General features: G+C 40.2%; 3 protein-coding genes and 1 long non-coding RNA gene across 10 annotated transcripts; 1 reads left to right on the top strand and 3 right to left on the bottom strand.

The window, feature by feature from the left end:
• The first annotated feature begins 231 nt into the window (after positions 1-231).
• Positions 232-2,512, top strand: LOC117605738 (uncharacterized). The gene is made up of 5 exons (XM_034327397.2): positions 232-238; positions 684-851; positions 1,124-1,293; positions 1,482-1,647; positions 2,070-2,512. Exons 1-5 carry the CDS (start codon positions 232-234, stop codon positions 2,309-2,311), a joined length of 753 nt encoding a protein of 250 aa, XP_034183288.1. The 3' UTR covers positions 2,312-2,512.
• Positions 2,513-2,566: 54 nt separating this feature from the next.
• LOC117605673 (beta-galactosidase) lies at positions 2,567-7,111 on the bottom strand. The gene is made up of 10 exons (XM_034327268.2): positions 6,728-7,111; positions 6,244-6,416; positions 5,976-6,126; positions 5,383-5,446; positions 5,205-5,299; positions 4,692-4,919; positions 4,126-4,297; positions 3,915-4,036; positions 3,143-3,553; positions 2,567-3,059 (listed from the first exon to the last, which is right to left on the bottom strand). Exons 1-10 carry the CDS (start codon positions 6,797-6,799, stop codon positions 2,658-2,660), a joined length of 1,890 nt encoding a protein of 629 aa, XP_034183159.1. The 5' UTR covers positions 6,800-7,111; the 3' UTR covers positions 2,567-2,657.
• Positions 7,112-8,302, bottom strand: LOC143306044 (uncharacterized). Its single transcript, XR_013063378.1, has 3 exons — positions 7,931-8,302; positions 7,708-7,853; positions 7,112-7,240 (listed from the first exon to the last, which is right to left on the bottom strand). It is a non-coding gene; the product is annotated as an uncharacterized LOC143306044 (long non-coding RNA).
• Positions 8,303-8,631: 329 nt separating this feature from the next.
• LOC117605671 (uncharacterized) lies at positions 8,632-18,425 on the bottom strand. 7 transcript variants are annotated; one of them, XM_076692233.1, is made up of 6 exons: positions 18,300-18,425; positions 13,115-17,827; positions 12,884-12,940; positions 10,916-12,709; positions 9,099-10,219; positions 8,632-8,964 (listed from the first exon to the last, which is right to left on the bottom strand). In XM_076692233.1, exons 1-5 carry the CDS (start codon positions 18,304-18,306, stop codon positions 9,144-9,146), a joined length of 7,647 nt encoding a protein of 2,548 aa, XP_076548348.1. In that variant the 5' UTR covers positions 18,307-18,425; the 3' UTR covers positions 8,632-8,964; positions 9,099-9,143. The 7 variants fall into 7 exon arrangements, with proteins under 7 accessions (XP_076548348.1, XP_076548349.1, XP_076548350.1 ...); XM_076692234.1 differs by having other exon boundaries at positions 10,916-12,940; positions 13,115-13,207; positions 13,382-17,827; XM_076692235.1 differs by having other exon boundaries at positions 10,916-12,940; positions 13,115-15,742; positions 15,917-17,827.
• Positions 18,426-19,561: the final 1,136 nt, after the last annotated feature.

Here is a 19,561-nt window from a genome sequence, read left to right as displayed (position 1 = left end):
AACTCCGCCCTCCGATAAAAACGCCGCCCCCCGACATGCGCTTTCATGATTTCAACCCCCTATCTCACCTGCAATCGCTTTTATAACCTGTTTGGGGTGGTGAGTATCTAATTCAGGCTTATCCTTCTTCATGTCTGGTTCCATCGATAAAGTGCGGGAAATTTTATTACTGGTGTTTCTTGTGTGCTTTTATTCAAATATTGGTCTTTTTGAACACGTTACAAATTTGTGATGTCCGGTAAGCGCCGAATATCAATTTAAGGAAGTAATTTTTTCAATGCTTATCATTTTAAAAGTTTTGTTTCTAAATCTTTGTACTTTAAGAAGTTTCTTTAAATATGGACCAAATATGTTTCGAAAATCCTCAGAAGCTTATATCAATTATGGTTGTTTGGAAGTATCCACAATATAAACCTACATTTTTAAATTTCGAATCAAAGTATAATAATAAACCTATAGTTTCATTATTTTTTTTTTAATGTCAAAATAATCAATTTATTACTGTTTAAAAAAGTCGAGGCGCAAAGGGTTACTTTTATTATGGTCTCTGATTCGAAGAAGTGTACATTGAAAATTAATATGAATTTCAGTTTATAATGTTTTCGTTCCTTTGGTAGTTTTTTAGACTGAATATTTGTAAGCAAAATAGGTTTCACTTGTATTATCTGATACTAAATATGCAGTACGTGGCGTAGTGCAAGATGCACCCCTAGATTTGAGCTGCCGCGGGTCTGAAAAAAAATTAAGGTTGGCAAATTCTTCTAAGTTTCAAAGATGTTTGCCATGTCAAACGTGTGGAAAAAGTTTTGATAGACCTTCTTTACTCAAAAGACATCTACGGACTCATACAGGTCAGTTTATGTAAATTTATACTTCAAGTGATTATTTTCTGTTTTTAATTTGTAGTATACAGTAAGAAAATGTATAATTTATTATTTAATATTAATTTTTCAATGAGCCGTTTTACCTTATCAGTGCAACAATATTGTTGTTAAATTTTGTTCTTTCATTTTTCAATTATTCCATTACATGAAACTTGAAACGCTGATCATGGGGAATTTTCATAGCAGTTAATAAATTAATGAGAAAATTGACAGATAAAGGATAAAATGATTTTAATTAGGTGAAAAACCACATGGTTGCACAGTGTGCGGAAAAATGTTCAGTACAAGCAGTTCTTTGAATACACACGTCAGAATTCACACTGGAGAACGTCCACACGAATGTCCCATTTGTGGAAAACGTTTTACTGCGTCATCGAATTTGTATTACCATAGAATGACTCATTACAAGGTTTTTATATTATTCAATCATTATGATTATTCAATAATTAAAATTCCTGCGTTAAAAAATTCATAATAATTTATTATAGTCACTTCTAAAGAGAATTAAATTCGTGTACATATTAAATTTTGGTTTCAGAAATATTTCATTTAAAATAGTATAGCATCGCTGTATTAATAATGGTAAAATGTTCGTAGGAAAAGCCCCATAAATGCAATGAATGTGCTCGTTCTTTTCCAACCCCTGGCGACTTAAGAGCCCATGGGTATTCCCATAGCGGTAATTGGCCGATGCGATGTCTGATCTGCAATCGAGGATTCTGTAAACCTGGGGCTCTACATCATCATATGCAATTACATACTGGTAATTACTATTAATTGATAACATAATCACTTACAACGTTTTAATCTTTCATAAATATTGAATTGACAAAATATTTCTATACACGAGAGGTGAATTTATTCTTCATAAACTTAGGTATTTTCATGAATGTTGCAATATTCTTAGAAATATAAACTGAATAAAGTAATAAAATTTATAGATATTGTAATTAATGTTTTGAAGTTTTTGTTAACCCTTTACGATCGAATTTGCCTTAAGCCATGGATACCTTACTGATTAATTAGGTATTTTAAGTTGAAAAACTTAAAGAGCTTTGTATTCCCGCGGAATGTTAATTTACATTAATAAATGTTCAGAATGATATCACGATGTATAAAAAATTAAAGAACATGGTCGCAAAGGGTTAAAAAATATTGTGTAGTAACACGAAATTATTATTTCAGGAAATCGTCCATATTGCTGTAACATATGTAAAAAACAGTTTTCCTTAATCAGTAATTTACGATCACATGAACGATCTCATGATCTTGATATGTCAATTGCAAGTGTTACTAATTACTCAAGTACGGAAAGTAAAGTGCCAACAATGAGTACGATTAGATTTGAGGATACAAGTAAAAATCACTTACAATTTCCAACCATTTATTCGTGGTCTTCTTGGGTACCTATACATTATCCAAAGTAAACAACATGATTGCTTTGTTGATTGATATATTTTTATCAGTCAGTTATAAAATGAATTAATTAACAAGAGATAACGAGTACCAATAAATGCGAATAAATCTTATCTTTGTAAAAAAAACACGTAGGAAAATTGCTTAAAATTAAATTGCGATATTTCAATTTCAATTGAAAAATGTATAAATATTTTACTTAAAACATAACTGTGGTGGCAATAAAGGAAATATATTAAGCGATATTTTCGAATAGAATAGTACAAAGTTTATTTTCCTCACAAAATACATTAATAAAGAAAACACAAAAATAGAAAATATCAAGATTTTTATATAATAGTAACAATTGCTCGCATATTAAAATTTGTTATGAAGAATCGGTTGAATTTGTAATTTCATTTTTCTGTTGGAGGGTACGTATTCAAGCTCTACTACTATCAATTCATTTTCACCTGTTTTTAAGAAAGGTGCAGGAACGTACAAAGTTATTTGGGGTCCGGGCAGTGGCCAGTATCGGCCTAAGTTGTGTCCATTTACGAAAGCTACCCCTTTGCCCCAACCGACGGTGTTCAAAAATGTGTCCATCGGTTGACCAGAAACAGAGAAGTTTCCTCGAAGTATCACTGGACCATTTAGAAGAGTTCCACTTTTGATTGTGATTTCTTTGAGGTCATTAAGTGGACTAATGTCGTCTAATGGATATCCAGTCATTCTCCATGGTCCGAGGGGAACACCGTTAAGAGTTACGTTCGAAATTCCCTGTAAAATAAAAGATAGATCAGACTTTCGTGAAGGACTGTACGTCGTCCACCATTTCAAATCTTCAATTGTGATCAACTCACCTTGTAATCATAAAGTCCACTGCCATAGTTTAATCGTCCTTGATTTTCAACTAATAGCTTCAACTTCTGTCCATAAGGCTCTTCTAAACTTACGATGTCGTACACTTTATTGGTACGACTTAAGGTTCCGACTAGATGATCATCCACGTAGACTAGTGCTCTGTCGCGGACCATGGCATGTAGAACCGCTGGATCCGAAGGATTAGTCACTAAATCGGTTTCGTAGAGTACTAGCCAATGAGACAGTCCAAGTGTTTCAAACGTCAACGGTACTAAGCTTTCAACAGGAACAGTTCCAAGTAATTGGCGACCGATAGGTTCCAATAGTTTCAAGACAGGCGTAAGGAAAATTGGACCGTAATCTCCCTTTGGAGATACTGTTGGGACGGACGTGTTTGGTAGAGGTAAATACTGCAAAAATGAAGCAAGATATTATTTGTCAAATATATAAAATGAACCATTAATTATTATCATCATAATTAATGTAATAGTTCCAGATAAAAAATATACAATATGAGAGATAGTGTATGATGTGATGAAATATGAGAGTTATTGAGAGTCTTAATTTGTTTTAAACATACTAAATTATGGGAAAGATTATATTAGTGGCATTTTATAATTTTATAATTTAAATTTTTAATATTTTGTATGAGATACTAATATTAAATGTAAATATTTCTCTATATTATATATCAAACATCAAATTATTTAATTTATTATTACAAAGTTCCATCTTTTGATTTATCCTTTTTTGTATTTTTTATTATTATACCTGAGAGACGACATTTCTAATTTCAAAATATTTTGGCGTTGGGTCACCTGCTTCTGTCAATGGAGCATCGTAATCGTAGGAAGTTAATTGTGGACTGTACGCGTCTGGACCACCATTAGCACCTGTGGAATCATAATATGTTAATTAACATTATTTATTGATATTTTAACAGCAGTTAGGAGTTTCTTTGCATCATGCTAATTTTACTAACCAGCGGTGTAACCGAAATTTGTACCACCGTAAAACATGTATATATTAACTGATGCACCCATAGAGAGCATTTCATTCAAAGTCTTTTTAACAGCCCCGGACTTTACCCTTTGAAATGGTTCTTCCCAGTGCGTCAACCACCCTGGGTAAAATTCAGAATTTACCAATGGACCCTGAAACAAATGTATGCTTAGTAATTTTAAAACAATCTTATATTTTTAACATAGGATATGACTCAAAATTATCTCTGAAGACTGAGAGATCGTATTAACACGTTGACTGCCATATCACCCATATACATATAGGTGATATTTGAATTTCCATAGGAAACCATTACCCATATTATTAGGAATTATTCGATTTATCTTATCGCAAATAGATAAGACGTTTGTATAGTAGTCAACGTGTTAATATATGCAATTGTTAACTTATCTATATATCTTTAGCGATCAAAAATAAAACGTTATTACGAAAAACAATTCTTTCATTTGATAATCAAAAATTGGTATACAGAGATTAATGTTATTTACGAAGTCGTTATGTTTTTTGTTATCTGTTAATGTTTACCTGAGATTGATAGACGCGCAAGGTTTCGAAAGTTTTTTTCACATTTGTAGAAGTTCCAAAGTCAATGGTGGTATAAACGTTTGGCACAGATCCACAACTAAGCATAACATCATTCGCACCATTGGTTGTGTACAATAAAGCCTTTGTCTCAATTTTCTCTTTCATTATATCCCGTAGACGACTCATGTATTGTGTGTCGCAAGCAAAGCTTCCATACTCGTTTTCCACCTGAAAACACATAAACAACGAATGTTTTCATGAAATAGACAATCTGTTCTCATTGATTTTAAGATAGAACGAGTATGAATGTTCTAAGCTTCTCTCCTTTGAACTTTGTATCACTTTGAAAATCTCTGAATTCTAAGTAATAATTGTATTTTTTTAGTTAGAAGCATTGTCAGAATAATAAAAGATAATCTTTCATTCAAATTAATGAGCGCGAGTATATTATTCAGTAGCTTAGAGATTATTAAGTAAGCTATACTTAAAATAAATAATTATCTCTACTTATACCTGAACCATTATTATGGGACCTCCGTTTCCTCTGAGATAGGGCTTAACACGTTCCAACACTTCATTTAAGTATATTTCCGCATAATGCATGTATTCTGTAAGATAATAAAATGATTTAAATTGTAAAATATGTTGATAATTACGCGAGATAATTATTGAAGGCTAAGGAACTTCTTACGTGGATCATTTACGCGTAATTTTCCGGATGATACACGTGGTATTAACCAGTAAGGAAGGCCGCCCTAAGGATACAAGCAAAAATGAAGAAAAAAACAAAAATAATTAATAACTTACTATAATTTATAAAATCAAATGTAATGTTAATTGTTTGTGAATATTTTTTGAATAATAATTTTTATGGTATTTACTAAATGATAATTTTAATAATTTTATTAATTTTCATTATCAGTCCAATTTTAAGCATTAATTTGCGTTTGACACGTTGAATGTTGTGAGGGTTATCAATGACTATTGTTATATTAATACTGTAAGGCAATTGTAAGTTTGAGTTTAAAAGTTAATCATTCTTATCCTTAATAATTAGAGTTTTAGTATATATTTTGCAACAGGGCAGACTGGGACTTACATTTTTATTGGGAGACTAGTAACAAAAGCCTTCTCGTAGAATACAAGTTCTAATTTTAATTAATTATGTGTAAAATCCTTACCGACCTTCTGAGAATTTATTCGATCTTTCGATAGTCAGTTCGCTCCTGATTAACGTATTAATCAATAAATAATAATTGATACGTTCCTAAAAAGTATACTTACAAAGTCTCTTTCTGCACAGATGTATGGACCCGGTCTTAAAAGGACCAATAAATCTTCTTCCTGAGCAATATCCAAAAATTTCAGCAGATCTGCATCACCTGTCCATTCCCATTTATCCTCGGTCGGTTGATGAAGACTCCATTCTACGTAACTGTAGATAGAAATAGTACAAAATAATTGTAATTTACAAAAGAAATTCATGAAGAATTAACAGGAACCACTACCGACGAAGAAAGTAAATGAATTTTAATTCATTTGTTCAACTCACGTAGAGACAGCGTTTAATCCAGCTGCTCTTATTTTTCTTAAACGATCTCTCCAATATTGTCTCGGCGTTCGGAAATAATGAAAACTGCCGGAAACGTATCGAAACGGTTTTCCATCGAGCAAAAATTGATCGTTCACGTAATCAACTTCAAAACCAAATTTCAGTTGTGTGTCCTGAAATGACAAATTTGACGAATTTTTAAACGTGTTCTATCTTTCGTTATTTCGTTAATTAATTTAGCTAGTATTAGATGTACAAATTAATTTGATAGGATCACTTGAAAGGTAATTATTATAGCACGAGAATATTCTAAATTTGTTTAAAAAGCAAAAATGTTATGGAGCTTGAAGTATTTCAAAATATCTTGAAAAGTGAAAAAATGGTAAACGGGACATTATAACTAAAAGGAGGGCAGTATATTAACAACCTCATTCGATATTTTTTTAATTATTTTTAAAATGCACACACTCCATTGTATACTTACATTCTCCACATGAACATTTACAGCTTGCCCCATAACACCGGTCGCTGCCAGGACTAACAATAAGAACCACATCTTCAAATCCCTTCCTAAACAGACGTTTTTGCTAATCGGAGGATCCACTGTGAGTCTGAACAGTCAGTTGAGTACGTCTGTCTAATCAGTGGACGGTCAGTCTATTAAGAATTCACCATCAGTGGAGATATCGTTGTCAGTTATCGGTGAAATAATTGCGATAGCGTCATATCGTTGGTTCGACGTCTCGAGCGTTGTTTGAAACTTGCCGAGAACGGTATGCAAACAACTGTCCAGCTATTAGACGTGTAAAAACGGACACCGACGACGCCAGAGGCTCGTCTTTTCGTTCCAGTTTGTCCGACACGACTGGCTGGCTCCACTGGGGGAGTCGTAATACGCGCTCTGACCCGATCGAGGACAGGTTGAGATAACATTGACCGATATAGGACGTGTCACGGACACTGTACTGACCGATGCATCGCGATGGTATCAGGACGACTGCGAAGCAAATGTGACGTCAGTGTTAGCTAGGCAGCCGTTACACGAATGCTTTGTTAGTTACGTGGCCGGCAATCGAAACGAGACGATGCAGAACGCCTCGAAATAATGGGTTTCGATGACAAGCGCGTCGCCTTCAATTGAATTGTCAAGCCGAAAAACAGTACAGTATCGAGCACGATAGGTTACCCTAGAATGACGGGCGTGATAGGGGAAGAAGATCGTACCAGTCGCCTATCAACGTTCACTCGAGCAAATTTGGAATGACCTTGTAGAAAAGGCGCTCCCCCTCCGATTTCGATGATTTTTAATATGTTTAAATCTCGACGTTTTAAGCAATTTTTTCCCTCTAATCTACATATATGTTGGATTCGCTTAGTTTAACAGTAAATAATTGAGGCTTACTTGCCGACGCACACTGCGACGGGTGTACACGTACGGGTGAAATTCAATGTAGTAATACTCACGGTTTTTTGCAAATATTTTGAAAACTAAGCGACTGAGGGGTCTCGGATGGTTCTGCCGATGATGGTTTGCCAGTTGTCGAGCAAGAAGGTCCAGCTGAAGGTCCAATGCTGCTCAAGCTGGAACTCTCCGTAGCGGAAAAAAGTTGCTTAAAATGTCAAATTTCAAAAATTTCTGAATTTTTAAACAAAAATCGGAGGTGGAACGCTTTTTTTACAAGTTCACCTTGGCATTTATTGCGTCATATCCCATGAATCAAACTGGTTGCCGGGCAAGTGGCGTCATTTATATTACGTATTGTAGACGTATCACATCAGCAAATATTTTACGTCTTCCTTTGTGACAAACATTAGAGGCGTCTCCTTTTATACACATTATATTGAAGAAGTATGCAATTTAGTTGAAAATATGTTTCTTCATTATTTGTTGACATACAGATATTTATTACAAGTGGATACACGCATTTAGATGATAATCTATGTGTGTATACAGGTTTACTTGAAATAAATCTGTTCCACTAATATTCCATATATGGTATTGCATAATTGTCAACATATTAATAAAATAGAAGTAATGAATTTCTTTGTAACTTACTCTATGAATAATATAAACTAAAACTGAAGTTAAAAAATAACAATATAGGTTTTGGATAACTTATAGTATACTCATAATTAATCTTTCTATAAGATCATATACTAGTTGTATAATATTTAATTAATCTGATCAACTAATAAGTATTACGTATAGCTTGTATAATAATACAAATATTCTGAAAAAAACGTTAATGAACAAATTATTAATAATTAATCATACTTGTCCTTTCATCAGGACATTCTATTTTACAAACAAACTATGAACAAAATATAATTGCTACTAATTGTTTAGATTTTGTAGGGATGTACAAGTATGAATTAGAAAACGCAGAGTTATAATATGAACATTATATATATATATTTCAACATATTTGGTTAAAAAAAATGTTAAAAACAAAACGTGTATAATTCTATACTAAATAATATCTTATTAATATCAATCTCAGTAACAATAAAAAGTTGCCCAACATTGAACAATAACACAATTATCTATGACTACATATAAAATTTGTTAGTATTCTTGGTTTACTCGTTAACAAACTTCTTGCTGCCATGTATATTAATATACCAGCAAATAATGTTTCAATACTAGTTCTAATACTTTATCAGAATATAGTGAATTTTCTTCATATCTATTTCAGTTCATCATTTTCTTCCTCGAATCACCTGTAACAAAATATACGGGACAGGTAATGGGAGGAAAATGCCCATAAACAACCGAAAACAAATAATAAACTGTTACAATAACATTAAAAAATTTCTGATCGCTTTAAATTGATTTAAAAATTTCATGTTTTCACCTATAACGAGATCCAATGCCAGTTCTTCGTCGATATTTAATTTTTCTATACAACGGAAACGACGACCTTCTTCATGGAAGAATCTGAATTGGAACCTCCAGCTGCCTGAAGTGACGCTGATGCTCTAGAAACAGCTGTATCGAGTGCAGCATTACTCCTAATATTATTATCATTACCAAAAGCGAATATACTTTTCCCCACAGTTACCGAATTCTCGTCAGTAAATTGTATATTATTCACATATGTCTTCGTCTGTAAATCATTTAGCTGTGTTTCCACAGTTGATTCCAAACCTTGTGAAGGGGTAATAGGGAGTGCTATAGATCCCCTCGACAGATCATTGGAAGAAACAACATTCCCACCGGTTTCATTAATTTGTAATATAGGTGACCCTGATCCAGGTATCCTGGTTCTGTTCTTACCCAAACTCGTCAAACTACCGGGATTAGGCAAAATGGTCTCATTGTGTTCCTCAACACTAATATCAAGACTGCCAGAAATATGAATTTGGTCCACAATAACAACTCCGTGAGATCCTGTACCATTCGTTCTAATCAACTCTCCGTCCATTACAATAGAAGATCCGTTAATATGAAAACCAGTTATATTGGCTTTCGCAACGTCCTCTATTGTTAGATTAAAAGTACCAGATTCCACTATGCTCTTATTAGCAGAGCTGCCGCCAATATTGCTCTCAACAGCAACTTCTACGTTACCAGATATAACAATATTTTCGGATGCCAACGTTGAAACATCGGATACAGTTTGCGTACCACTTAAGGTAGAGCTTTCGGCAAGCCACTCAGTAGATTGTGAAGAACTCTTTGCCGGCTCCAAAGTACTAATAGATGCCACGGTACTTTCAGATTGTGACGTTTCACGACCAGTCACCGATGAAGGAATATTGCTACTGCCTGTAGTCTGCGGTTGACGCTCGGTAGTGCCAGACATCTCAGTCGAGATTTGGATTGTGCTTTCCACATAACCATCAGCAGCGCGCGATGACGTGTCTCGTCGTGGTCGAGAAACATCCCTAGAATCTTCGGCACTTGTAGAACGAGTACTACCACTAGTAGTTACCGAGGATGGTATAATACTGCTCAAGCTGGTGCTCTCCGTAGGTTCCTCAGATGGGCGCGTTTTGGTACTGCCTGTAGGCTGCGATGGGCTTGTAGGTTCTTCTGTACTTGTAGACTCAGAGGGCCCGGATGATTCTGTCGATGATGGTCGGTCAGTTGCCCAAGAAGAAGGTCCAGCTGAACTTCCACTGCTGTTCAAGCTGGAGCTCTCCGTGGGTCCCTCAGAAGGGCGCGTTTCAGTACTGCCTGTTGACTGTGATGGGCTCGTAGATTCTTCTGTACTTGTCGACTGGGGGGCACCGGATGATTCTGTCGATGATAATTCTCTAGTTGTCGAGGAAGAAGGTCCAGCAGAACTACCAGTGCTGCTCAAGCTGGAGCTCTCCGTAGGTTCCTCACCTGGGAGGGTCCCAGTAATACCCGCTGACTGCGATTGGCTAGTAGGTTCGTCTGTACTAGTTGACTCAGAGGAGCCCGAATGTTCTGCCGATGATGGTCCGCCAGATGTAGAGGAAGATGGTCCAGCTGAACTTCCAGTGCTGCTCAAGCTGGAGCTCTCCGTAGGTTCCTCAGGTGGGGGCGTTTCGGTACTGCCTGTTGACTGCGATGGGCTTGTAGGTTCTTCTGTACTTGTCGACTCAGAGGGTCCGGATGATTCTGTCGATGATGATCCGTCAGTTGTCGAAGAAGAAGGTTCAGCTGAACTTCCAGTGCTGCTCAAGCTGGAGCTCTCCGTAGGTTCCTCAGATGGGCGCGTTTCGGTACTGCCTGTTGACTGTGATGGGCTAGTAGGTTCTTCTGTACTAGTTGACTCAGAAGAGCCCGATGGTTCTGCCGATGACGGTCCTCCAGTTGTCGAGGAAGAAGGTCCAGCAGAACTTCCAGTGCTGCTCAAGCTGGAGCTCTCCGTCGGTCCCTCAGATGGGCGTGTTTCGGTACTGCCTGTTGACTGTGATGGGCTCGTAGATTCATCTGTACCTGTCGACTGGGGGGGCCCGGATGATTCTGTCGATGATGTTCCGCCAGTTGTCGGAGAGGAAGGTCCAGCTGAACTTCCAGTGCTACTCAAGCTGGAGCTCTCCGTAGGTTCCTCAGATGGGCGCGTTTCGGTACTGCCTGTTGACTGCGATTGGCTAGTAGGTTCTTGTGTACTAGTTGACTCAGCGGAGTCCGTTGGTTCTGCCGATGATGGTCCGCCAGTTGTAGAGGAAGAAGGTCCAGCTGGACTTCCAGTGCTGCTCAAGCTGGAGCTCTCCGTAGGTTCCTCACATGGGAGGGTCCCAGTAGTACCCGTTGACTGCGATTGGCTAGTAGGTTCGTCTGTACTAGTTGACTCAGAGGACCGCGATGGTTCTGACGATGATGATCCTCCAGTTGTAGAGGAAGAAGGTCCAGCTGAACTTCCTGTGCTGCTCAAGCTGGAGCTTTCCGTAGGTTCCTCACACGGGATGGTTCCAGTACTACCTGTTGACCGCGACTGGCTAGTAGGTTCTTCTGTACTAGTTGACTCAGAGGAGCCCGATGGTTCTGACGATGATGGTCCGCTACTTGTAGAGGAAGAAGGTCCAGCAGAACTACCAATGCTGCTCAAACTGGAGATCTCCGTAGGTTCCTCAGATGGGCGGGTTTCGGTATTGCCTGTTGACTGTGATGGCCTCGTAGGTTCTACCGTACTTGTTGACTCAGAGGACCCCGATGGTTCTGACGATGATGGTCCTCCAGCTGTCGAGGAAGAAGGTCCAGCAGAACTACCAATGCTGCTCAAGCTGGAGCTCTCCGTAGGTTCCTCACACGGGATGGTTCCAGTAGTACCCGTTGACTGCGACTGGCTAGTAGGTTCGTCTGTACTAGTTGACTCAGAGGACCGCGATGGTTCTGACGATGATGGTCCGCCAGTTGTAGAGGAAGAAGGTCCAGCTGAACTTCCAGTGCTGCTCAAGCTGGAGCTCTCCGTAGGTTCCTCAGATGGGCGCGTTTCGGTACTGCCTGTTGACTGCGATTGGCTAGTAGGTTCTTCTGTACTAGTTGACTCAGAGGAGACCGATGGTTCTGCTGATGATGGTCCACCAGTTGTAGAGGAAGAAGGTCTAGCTGAACTTCCAGTGCTGCTCAATCTGGAGCTTTCCGTAGATTCCTCACACGGGATGGTTCCAGTACTACCTGTTGACCGCGACTGGCTAGTAGGTTCTTCTGTACTAGTTGACTCAGAGGAGCCCGATGGTTCTACCGATGATGGTCCGCCAGTTGTAGAGGAAGAAGGTCCAGCTGAACTTCCAGTGCTACTCAAGCTGGAGCTCTCCGTAGGTTCCTCAGATGGGCGCGTTTCAGTACTGCCTGTTGACTGCGATTGGCTAGTAGGTTCTTGTGTACTAGTTGACTCAGAGGAGTCCGATGGTTCGGCCGATGATGGTCCGCCAGTTGTAGAGGAAGAAGGTCCAGCTGAACTTCCAGTGCTGCTCAAGCTGGAGCTCTCCGTAGGTTCCTTACATGGGAGGGTCCCAGTAGTACCCGTTGACTGCGACTGGCTAGTAGGTTCGTCTGTACTAGTTGACTCGGAGGACCGCGATGGTTCTGACGATGATGGTCCTCCAGTTGTAGAGGAAGAAGGTCCAGCTGAACTTCCAGTGCTGCTCAAGCTGGAGCTCTCCGTAGGTTCATCAGATGGGCGCGTTTCGGTACTGCCTGTTGACTGCGATTGGCTAGTAGGTTCTTCTGTACTAGTTGACTCAGAGGAGCCCGATGGTTCTGCCGATGATGTTCCGCGAGTTGTCGGAGAGAACGGTCCAGCTGAACTTCCAGTGCTGCTCAATCTGGAGCTTTCCGTAGATTCCGCACACGGGATTGTTCCAGTACTACCTGTTGACTGCGATTGGCTAGTAGGTTCTTCTGTACTAGTTGACTCAGAGGAGCCCGATGGTTCCACCGATGATGGTCTGCCAGTTGTCGAGGAAGAAGGTCCAGCAGAACTTCCAGTGCTGCTCAAGCTGGAGCTCTCCGTAGGTCCCTCAGATGGGCGTGTTTCGGTACTGCCTGTTGACTGTGATGGGCTCGTAGATTCATCTGTACCTGTCGACTGGGGGGGCCTGGATGATTCTGTCGATGATGTTCCGCCAGTTGTCGGAGAGGAAGGTCCAGCTGAACTTCCTGTGCTGCTCAATCTGGAGCTATCCGTAGGTTCCTCACACGGGATGGTTCCAGTACTACCTGTTGACTGCGATTGGCTAGTAGGTTCTTCTGTACTAGTTGACTCAGAAGAACCTGATGGTTCTGCCGATGACGGTCCTTCAGTTGTCGAGGAAGAAGGTCCAGCTGAACTTCCAGTGCTGCTCAAGCTGGAGCTCTCCGTAGGTTCCTCAGGTGGGGGCGTTTCGGTACTGCCTGTTGACTGCGATGGGCTTGTAGGTTCTTCTGTACTTGTCGACTCAGAGGGTCCGGATGATTCTGTCGATGATGATCCGTCAGTTGACGAAGAAGAAGGTCCAGCTGAACTTCCAGTGCTGCTCAAGCTGGAGCTCTCCGTAGGTTCCTCAGATGGGCGCGTTTCGGTACTGCCTGTTGACTGTGATGGGCTAGTAGGTTCTTCTGTACTAGTTGACTCAGAAGAGCCCGATGGTTCTGCCGATGACGGTCCTCCAGTTGTCGAGGAAGAAGGTCCAGCAGAACTTCCAGTGCTGCTCAAGCTGGAGCTCTCCGTAGGTCCCTCAGATGGGCGTGTTTCGGTATTGCCTGTTGACTGTGATGGGCTCGTAGATTCATCTGTACCTGTCGACTGGGGGGGCCCGGATGATTCTGTCGATGATGTTCCGCCAGTTGTCGGAGAGGAAGGTCCAGCTGAACTTCCAGTGCTACTCAAGCTGGAGCTCTCCGTAGGTTCCTCAGATGGGCGCGTTTCGGTACTGCCTGTTGACTGCGATTGGCTAGTAGGTTCTTCTGTACTAGTTGACTCAGAAGAACCTGATGGTTCCGCCGATGACGGTCCTTCAGTTGTCGAGGAAGAAGGTCCAGCAGAACTTCCAGTGCTGCTCAAGCTGGAGCTCTCCGTAGGTTCCTCAGGTGGGCTGGTTTCGGTACTGCCTGTTGATTGCGATGGGCTTGTAGGTTCTTCTGTACTTGTCGACTCGGAGGGTCCGGATGATTCTGCCGATGATGGTCCGCCAGTTGTAGAGGAAGAAGGTCCAGCTGGACTTCCAGTGCTGCTCAAGCTGGAGCTCTCCGTAGGTTCCTCACATGGGGGGGTCCCAGTAGTACCCGTTGACTGCGATTGGCTAGTAGGTTCGTCTGTACTAGTTGACTCAGAGGACCGCGATGGTTCTGACGATGATGGTCCGCTACTTGTAGAGGAAGAAGGTCCAGCAGAACTACCAATGCTGCTCAAACTGGAGATCTCCGTAGGTTCCTCAGATGGGCGGGTTTCGGTATTGCCTGTTGACTGTGATGGCCTCGTAGGTTCTACCGTACTTGTTGACTCAGAGGACCCCGATGGTTCTGACGATGATGGTCCTCCAGTTGTCGAGGAAGAACGTCCAGCAGAACTACCAATGCTGCTCAAGCTGGAGCTCTCCGTAGGTTCCTCACACGGGATGGTTCCAGTAGTACCCGTTGACTGCGACTGGCTAGTAGGTTCGTCTGTACTAGTTGACTCAGAGGACCGCGATGGTTCTGACGATGATGATCCTCCAGTTGTAGAGGAAGAAGGTCCAGCTGAACTTCCTGTGCTGCTCAAGCTGGAGCTTTCCGTAGGTTCCTCACACGGGATGGTTCCAGTACTACCTGTTGACTGCGATTGGCTAGTAGGTTCTTCTGTACTAGTTGACTCAGAGGAGCCCGATGGTTCTGCCGATGACGGTCCTCCAGTTGTCGAGGATGAAGGTCCAGCAGAACTTCCAGTGCTGCTCAAGCTGGAGCTCTCCGTAGGTCCCTCAGATGGGCGTGTTTCGGTACTGCCTGTTGACTGTGATGGGCTCGTAGATTCATCTGTACCTGTCGACTGGGGGGGCCCGGATGATTCTGTCGATGATGTTCCGCCAGTTGTCGGAGAGGAAGGTCCAGCTGAACTTCCAGTGCTACTCAAGCTGGAGCTCTCCGTAGGTTCCTCAGATGGGCGCGTTTTGGTACTGCCTGTTGACTGCGATTGGCTAGTAGGTTCTTCTGTACTAGTTGACTCAGAAGAACCTGATGGTTCTGCCGATGACGGTCCTTCAGTTGTCGAGGTAGAAGGTCCAGCAGAACTTCCAGTGCTGCTCAAGCTGGAGCTCTCCGTAGGTCCCTCAGATGGGCGTGTTTCGGTACTGCCTGTTGACTGTGATGGGCTCGTAGATTCATCTGTACCTGTCGACTGGGGGGGCCCGGATGATTCTGTCCATGATGTTCCGCCAGTTGTCGGAGAGGAAGGTCCAGCTGAACTTCCAGTGCTACTCAAGCTGGAGCTCTCCGTAGGTTCCTCGGATGGGCGCGTTTCGGTACTGCCTGTTGACTGCGATTGGCTAGTAGGTTCTTGTGTACTAGTTGACTCAGGGGAGTCCGATGGTTCTGCCGATGATGGTCCGCCAGTTGTAGAGGAAGAAGGTCCAGCTGAACTTCCAGTGCTGCTCAAGCTGGAGTTCTCTGTAGGTTCCTCAGATGGGCGTGTTTCGGTACTGCCTGTTGACTGTGATGGGCTCGTAGATTCATCTGTACCTGTCGACTGGGGGGGCCCGGATGATTCTGTCCATGATGTTCCGCCAGTTGTCGGAGAGGAAGGTCCAGCTGAACTTCCTGTGCTGCTCAATCTGGAGCTTTCCGTAGGTTCTTCACACGGGATGGTTCCAGTACTACCTGTTGACTGCGATTGGCTAGTAGGTTCTTCTGTACTAGTTGACTCAGAAGAGCCCGATGGTTCTGCCGATGACGGTCCTCCAGTTGTCGAGGAAGAGGGTCCAGCAGAACTTCTAGTGCTGCTCAAGCTGGAGCTCTCCGTAGATCTCTCAGATGGGCGTGTTTCGCTACTGCCTGTTGACTGTGATGGGCTCGTAGATTCTTCTGTACTTGTCGACTGAGGGGGCCCGGATGATTCTGTCGACGATGGTCCGCCAGCTGAACTTCCAGTGCTGCTCAAGCTGGAGCTCTCCGTAGGTTCCTCAGATGGCCGTGTTTCAGTACTGCCTGTTGCCTGCGATGGGCTCGTAGGTTCTTCTGTGTTTGTCTGCTGAGAGGGCCCGGTTGGTTGTCCAGATGATGAGTCGGTACTGTTACTGGAATGCCTTGGTTCCTCCGTTGTGGTGGACGTTGGTTCCTTTGAGCTTACGGTGTTGGGCGAACTGGAGCTCACGCTGCTGTCCTCCGTTGCCTGTGTTTGGGTGCTTCGCTTTGTCCGTGAAGTATTTGGTATTTTTGTCATTGTGCTGCTAGCTTCTATGCTCGAGCTCCAATTATTTTGCCATGTGGAAGTGGACTGTGTTACTGGCCATGGAGGTTTTGTTGTTTTTCCACACTTCCAGGACGTTGGATCTTGTGGTGAAAGTGGTGGTGGTTCTGTCACAATTTCGAAGGTATCGTTAATGGAGAGGTGGACATTAATACATTTTTTAATTAGAATTAGCCGATGCTCGTGGTTGATTTGTTTCTTTATTTTGCAGATATGCAACAGTTTTTCTATGCTTAAATTTTTTAAATGGCTTAGTATGTACTTTTTTATGCCCAGTTTCTTGCTCCATTCAATGTATCTAGCCTTGTTATATTCGTATAATCTTCTGTAGTACATTTCTATTGGTGTAAGGTGTCTACATTCGTTGTTCTTGTTGTGTTTAAGCATTTGTATTATATACGTAGCATTTTCCACTTTTTCTTTTACTTTCGTTAAGAATCCTTTGAATTCTTCCTCATTCGTATCCTTTTCTTTTGAATCATGTTGGCTATTTCTCTGATGTTTTCTGTCTCTTTCTTTATCAGAATGTGAATGGGAGGATCTAATTTGATCAATTGAATTTGATAATTCTGAAGAATCCTTTGTATTGGGTGAATCCTTTTCACTCGAATCCTGTGAACTGTTATTGTTTTTTGCGCTGTTTTTATTTTTTTCTCTCTGTTTATGATTTGTTTGCTTGCGAGTGTGTGAAATTGCTGCGCTGATTTCATCTGTTGAAGTTGAAGATTCTGAAGAGTCTTTCTTATTGGGTTGGTCCTTTTCGCCTGATTCATTGTTATTTTGTTTTGGACGCTTCTTATTAAAAATCCAGTCGAGAGGATTTCTGTTGTTGTGAGGATCATTTTCTTGAGAGCTTCTTTTGTATGGGTTTCGTTGGTTAAACTTTTCATCCGTGGATTCTTTCTCCTTCAAATTTGTACTCTCAGAATTCTTCCCCTGATTTTTTCGGTTATAAGGGGAACTCCACCTGTTTCCTGGCAGTAAATCGAATGGATTTGAAGGTTTCCTTACCTCGTTTCTATCACTTTCTTTTTTCACAGAATTTTGGGGATTTCTTCCAAACCCTGCTAGTTTGTCGAGATTGGGCAATAGTGCTGAGCCCCAGTCGTGAAGTCGCTGAATAGTTTCATCTTTTTTTACCCTTATTTCCTTTTGCAATTGTTCTACCGTGTCTTTCCATGATGAGGTTTCAGATGGTGCACCATGCGTATGCGCAAGTAAAGTGACAATTAGAAGGAAGACGAAACCTACCAACAATGAATAAATGTTATGACGTCATGATGCCATGAATGTTGGAATATTAATAACATCTATAAACAGGTGGTAAATATAATTTGTTAAGGCTCAAATAATATAGTCTAAAGTGAAAAAGAGAAATGTATACAGCTCTTATATTTTCACTAATAATGAGTGAATTGACCATTTTTAACAGAAAGAGTACGATTTTCAAAAATTCGAATTTAGTGATCACTTCCAAATATTATATAATGAATATACAGTATAATAAATCACATCAAATCTTTAAGTTAATGTATATAATTTCCGTATGTATAATTTAATATCAAACATAAAAGAAATACATATATGATATAGATATGTATTTATAAAGATGATACTTTATTAAATTCGGAGAACAACACAAAACTTTCTATTTACTCCTATGATACATTTCACTTTTCAAAACAGTAGGTATTTGTTTTGTTTTTTTTTCGATGTTACCTTTCATCGCAAGAAACTTTTATGAAATACACATGTACCGCTTCACCAACTACACATCGTCACTTCGACTCATTGTTTAATTGGCCCGAGGTCTTTTTATACAGTTGTCTTCTGATAAATGTTCCTTATCGGTTCTTGAGATAAAATTTATGAGCATTATTACAATGATTCATCTTATTTTTCGTCTAATGCCTTTATAAACAAAGCATCCCAATTTTCACAACGTGAGGTAAATATGATTTATTGTGACTGGCGCACACATGTTTCAATTTGTTGAATACGATGCATATACCCGTGACATCGATCGTGATTTGGTTTAAGTTATGTTTGCCTTTCAGATAATTCGATATTGTAAAACACAACTTTTTCTTCAGCATTTCTTATCTATGTCTCCGAAATCACTTTTTCGCCGGTAGTTAATGTCAATAGGAAGTATTTATTTCTCGTCTGGATTTCTTAATATTTGAGTTATCTTATATTTCTATCGACTAGATATTTGATTTAAATAAGCGTTACTTTATTATGTAGTATTATCTTATTTTAATTAAATGTTAATCAACATCATAATTTTGTTTTTTTAAAGTGTTTAACTCTCTGGTTTCATATGTAATGTGGGTACAACTGCAACTCAAGTTGTTTGTGTCATATTATAATTCATGCAAAGTATTGCATATAAGCATTTATATAATATAATACATATAAGTATTTCTTTTTCTCAATTGCAACCTATTTTCTCTAAATTCTCCCCAGTGGGGTGAGTTGTGCGAGAACTCGAAAATTTCGGGTACCCGATAGTCCGGTTGAGTCGAGAATTGATTTGGTCGAATCAGATTATATTAGATATAGTTTTTGTGAATACTTCCCATAGACGGACATGTTCAACGAAGATCGTCCCAAAACACAGTTCTCCAAATTTCGGGAATCCTAAGCTGACTGAAGTAATTCCCGACCCAATCTGATTATTGGGTACTTGAAATTTTCGGATTCTAGCACATCTATACTTTTAAGAAACCGATCCGACTTGACTCAACCCGAATTTCGGATACCTGAAGTTTTCTGATTTTTGCACACTAATAAAGGTGTAACATAACAAATTACAAGATTTTGTAAACATAATATTTCTTATGTCGTCATGAATGAAATTTCTTGATTAGAAAAAATTAATCAGTCAGCTGTTGTAATGTCGAAGTCAACTAAAATTATTTGAGCTTACAAATCAGTTATTGTTTCGATGCAAAAACAATAGTTCCAAAGATTGAAGT

The sequence above is a fragment of the Osmia lignaria genome, chromosome 14 (assembly GCF_051020975.1).
Source record: "Osmia lignaria lignaria isolate PbOS001 chromosome 14, iyOsmLign1, whole genome shotgun sequence".
In the NCBI taxonomy this organism is placed as follows: Eukaryota; Metazoa; Arthropoda; class Insecta; order Hymenoptera; family Megachilidae; genus Osmia; species Osmia lignaria.
Note: the sequence above shows the minus strand (reverse complement) of the source record. Positions and strands in the feature narration are given on the sequence as shown.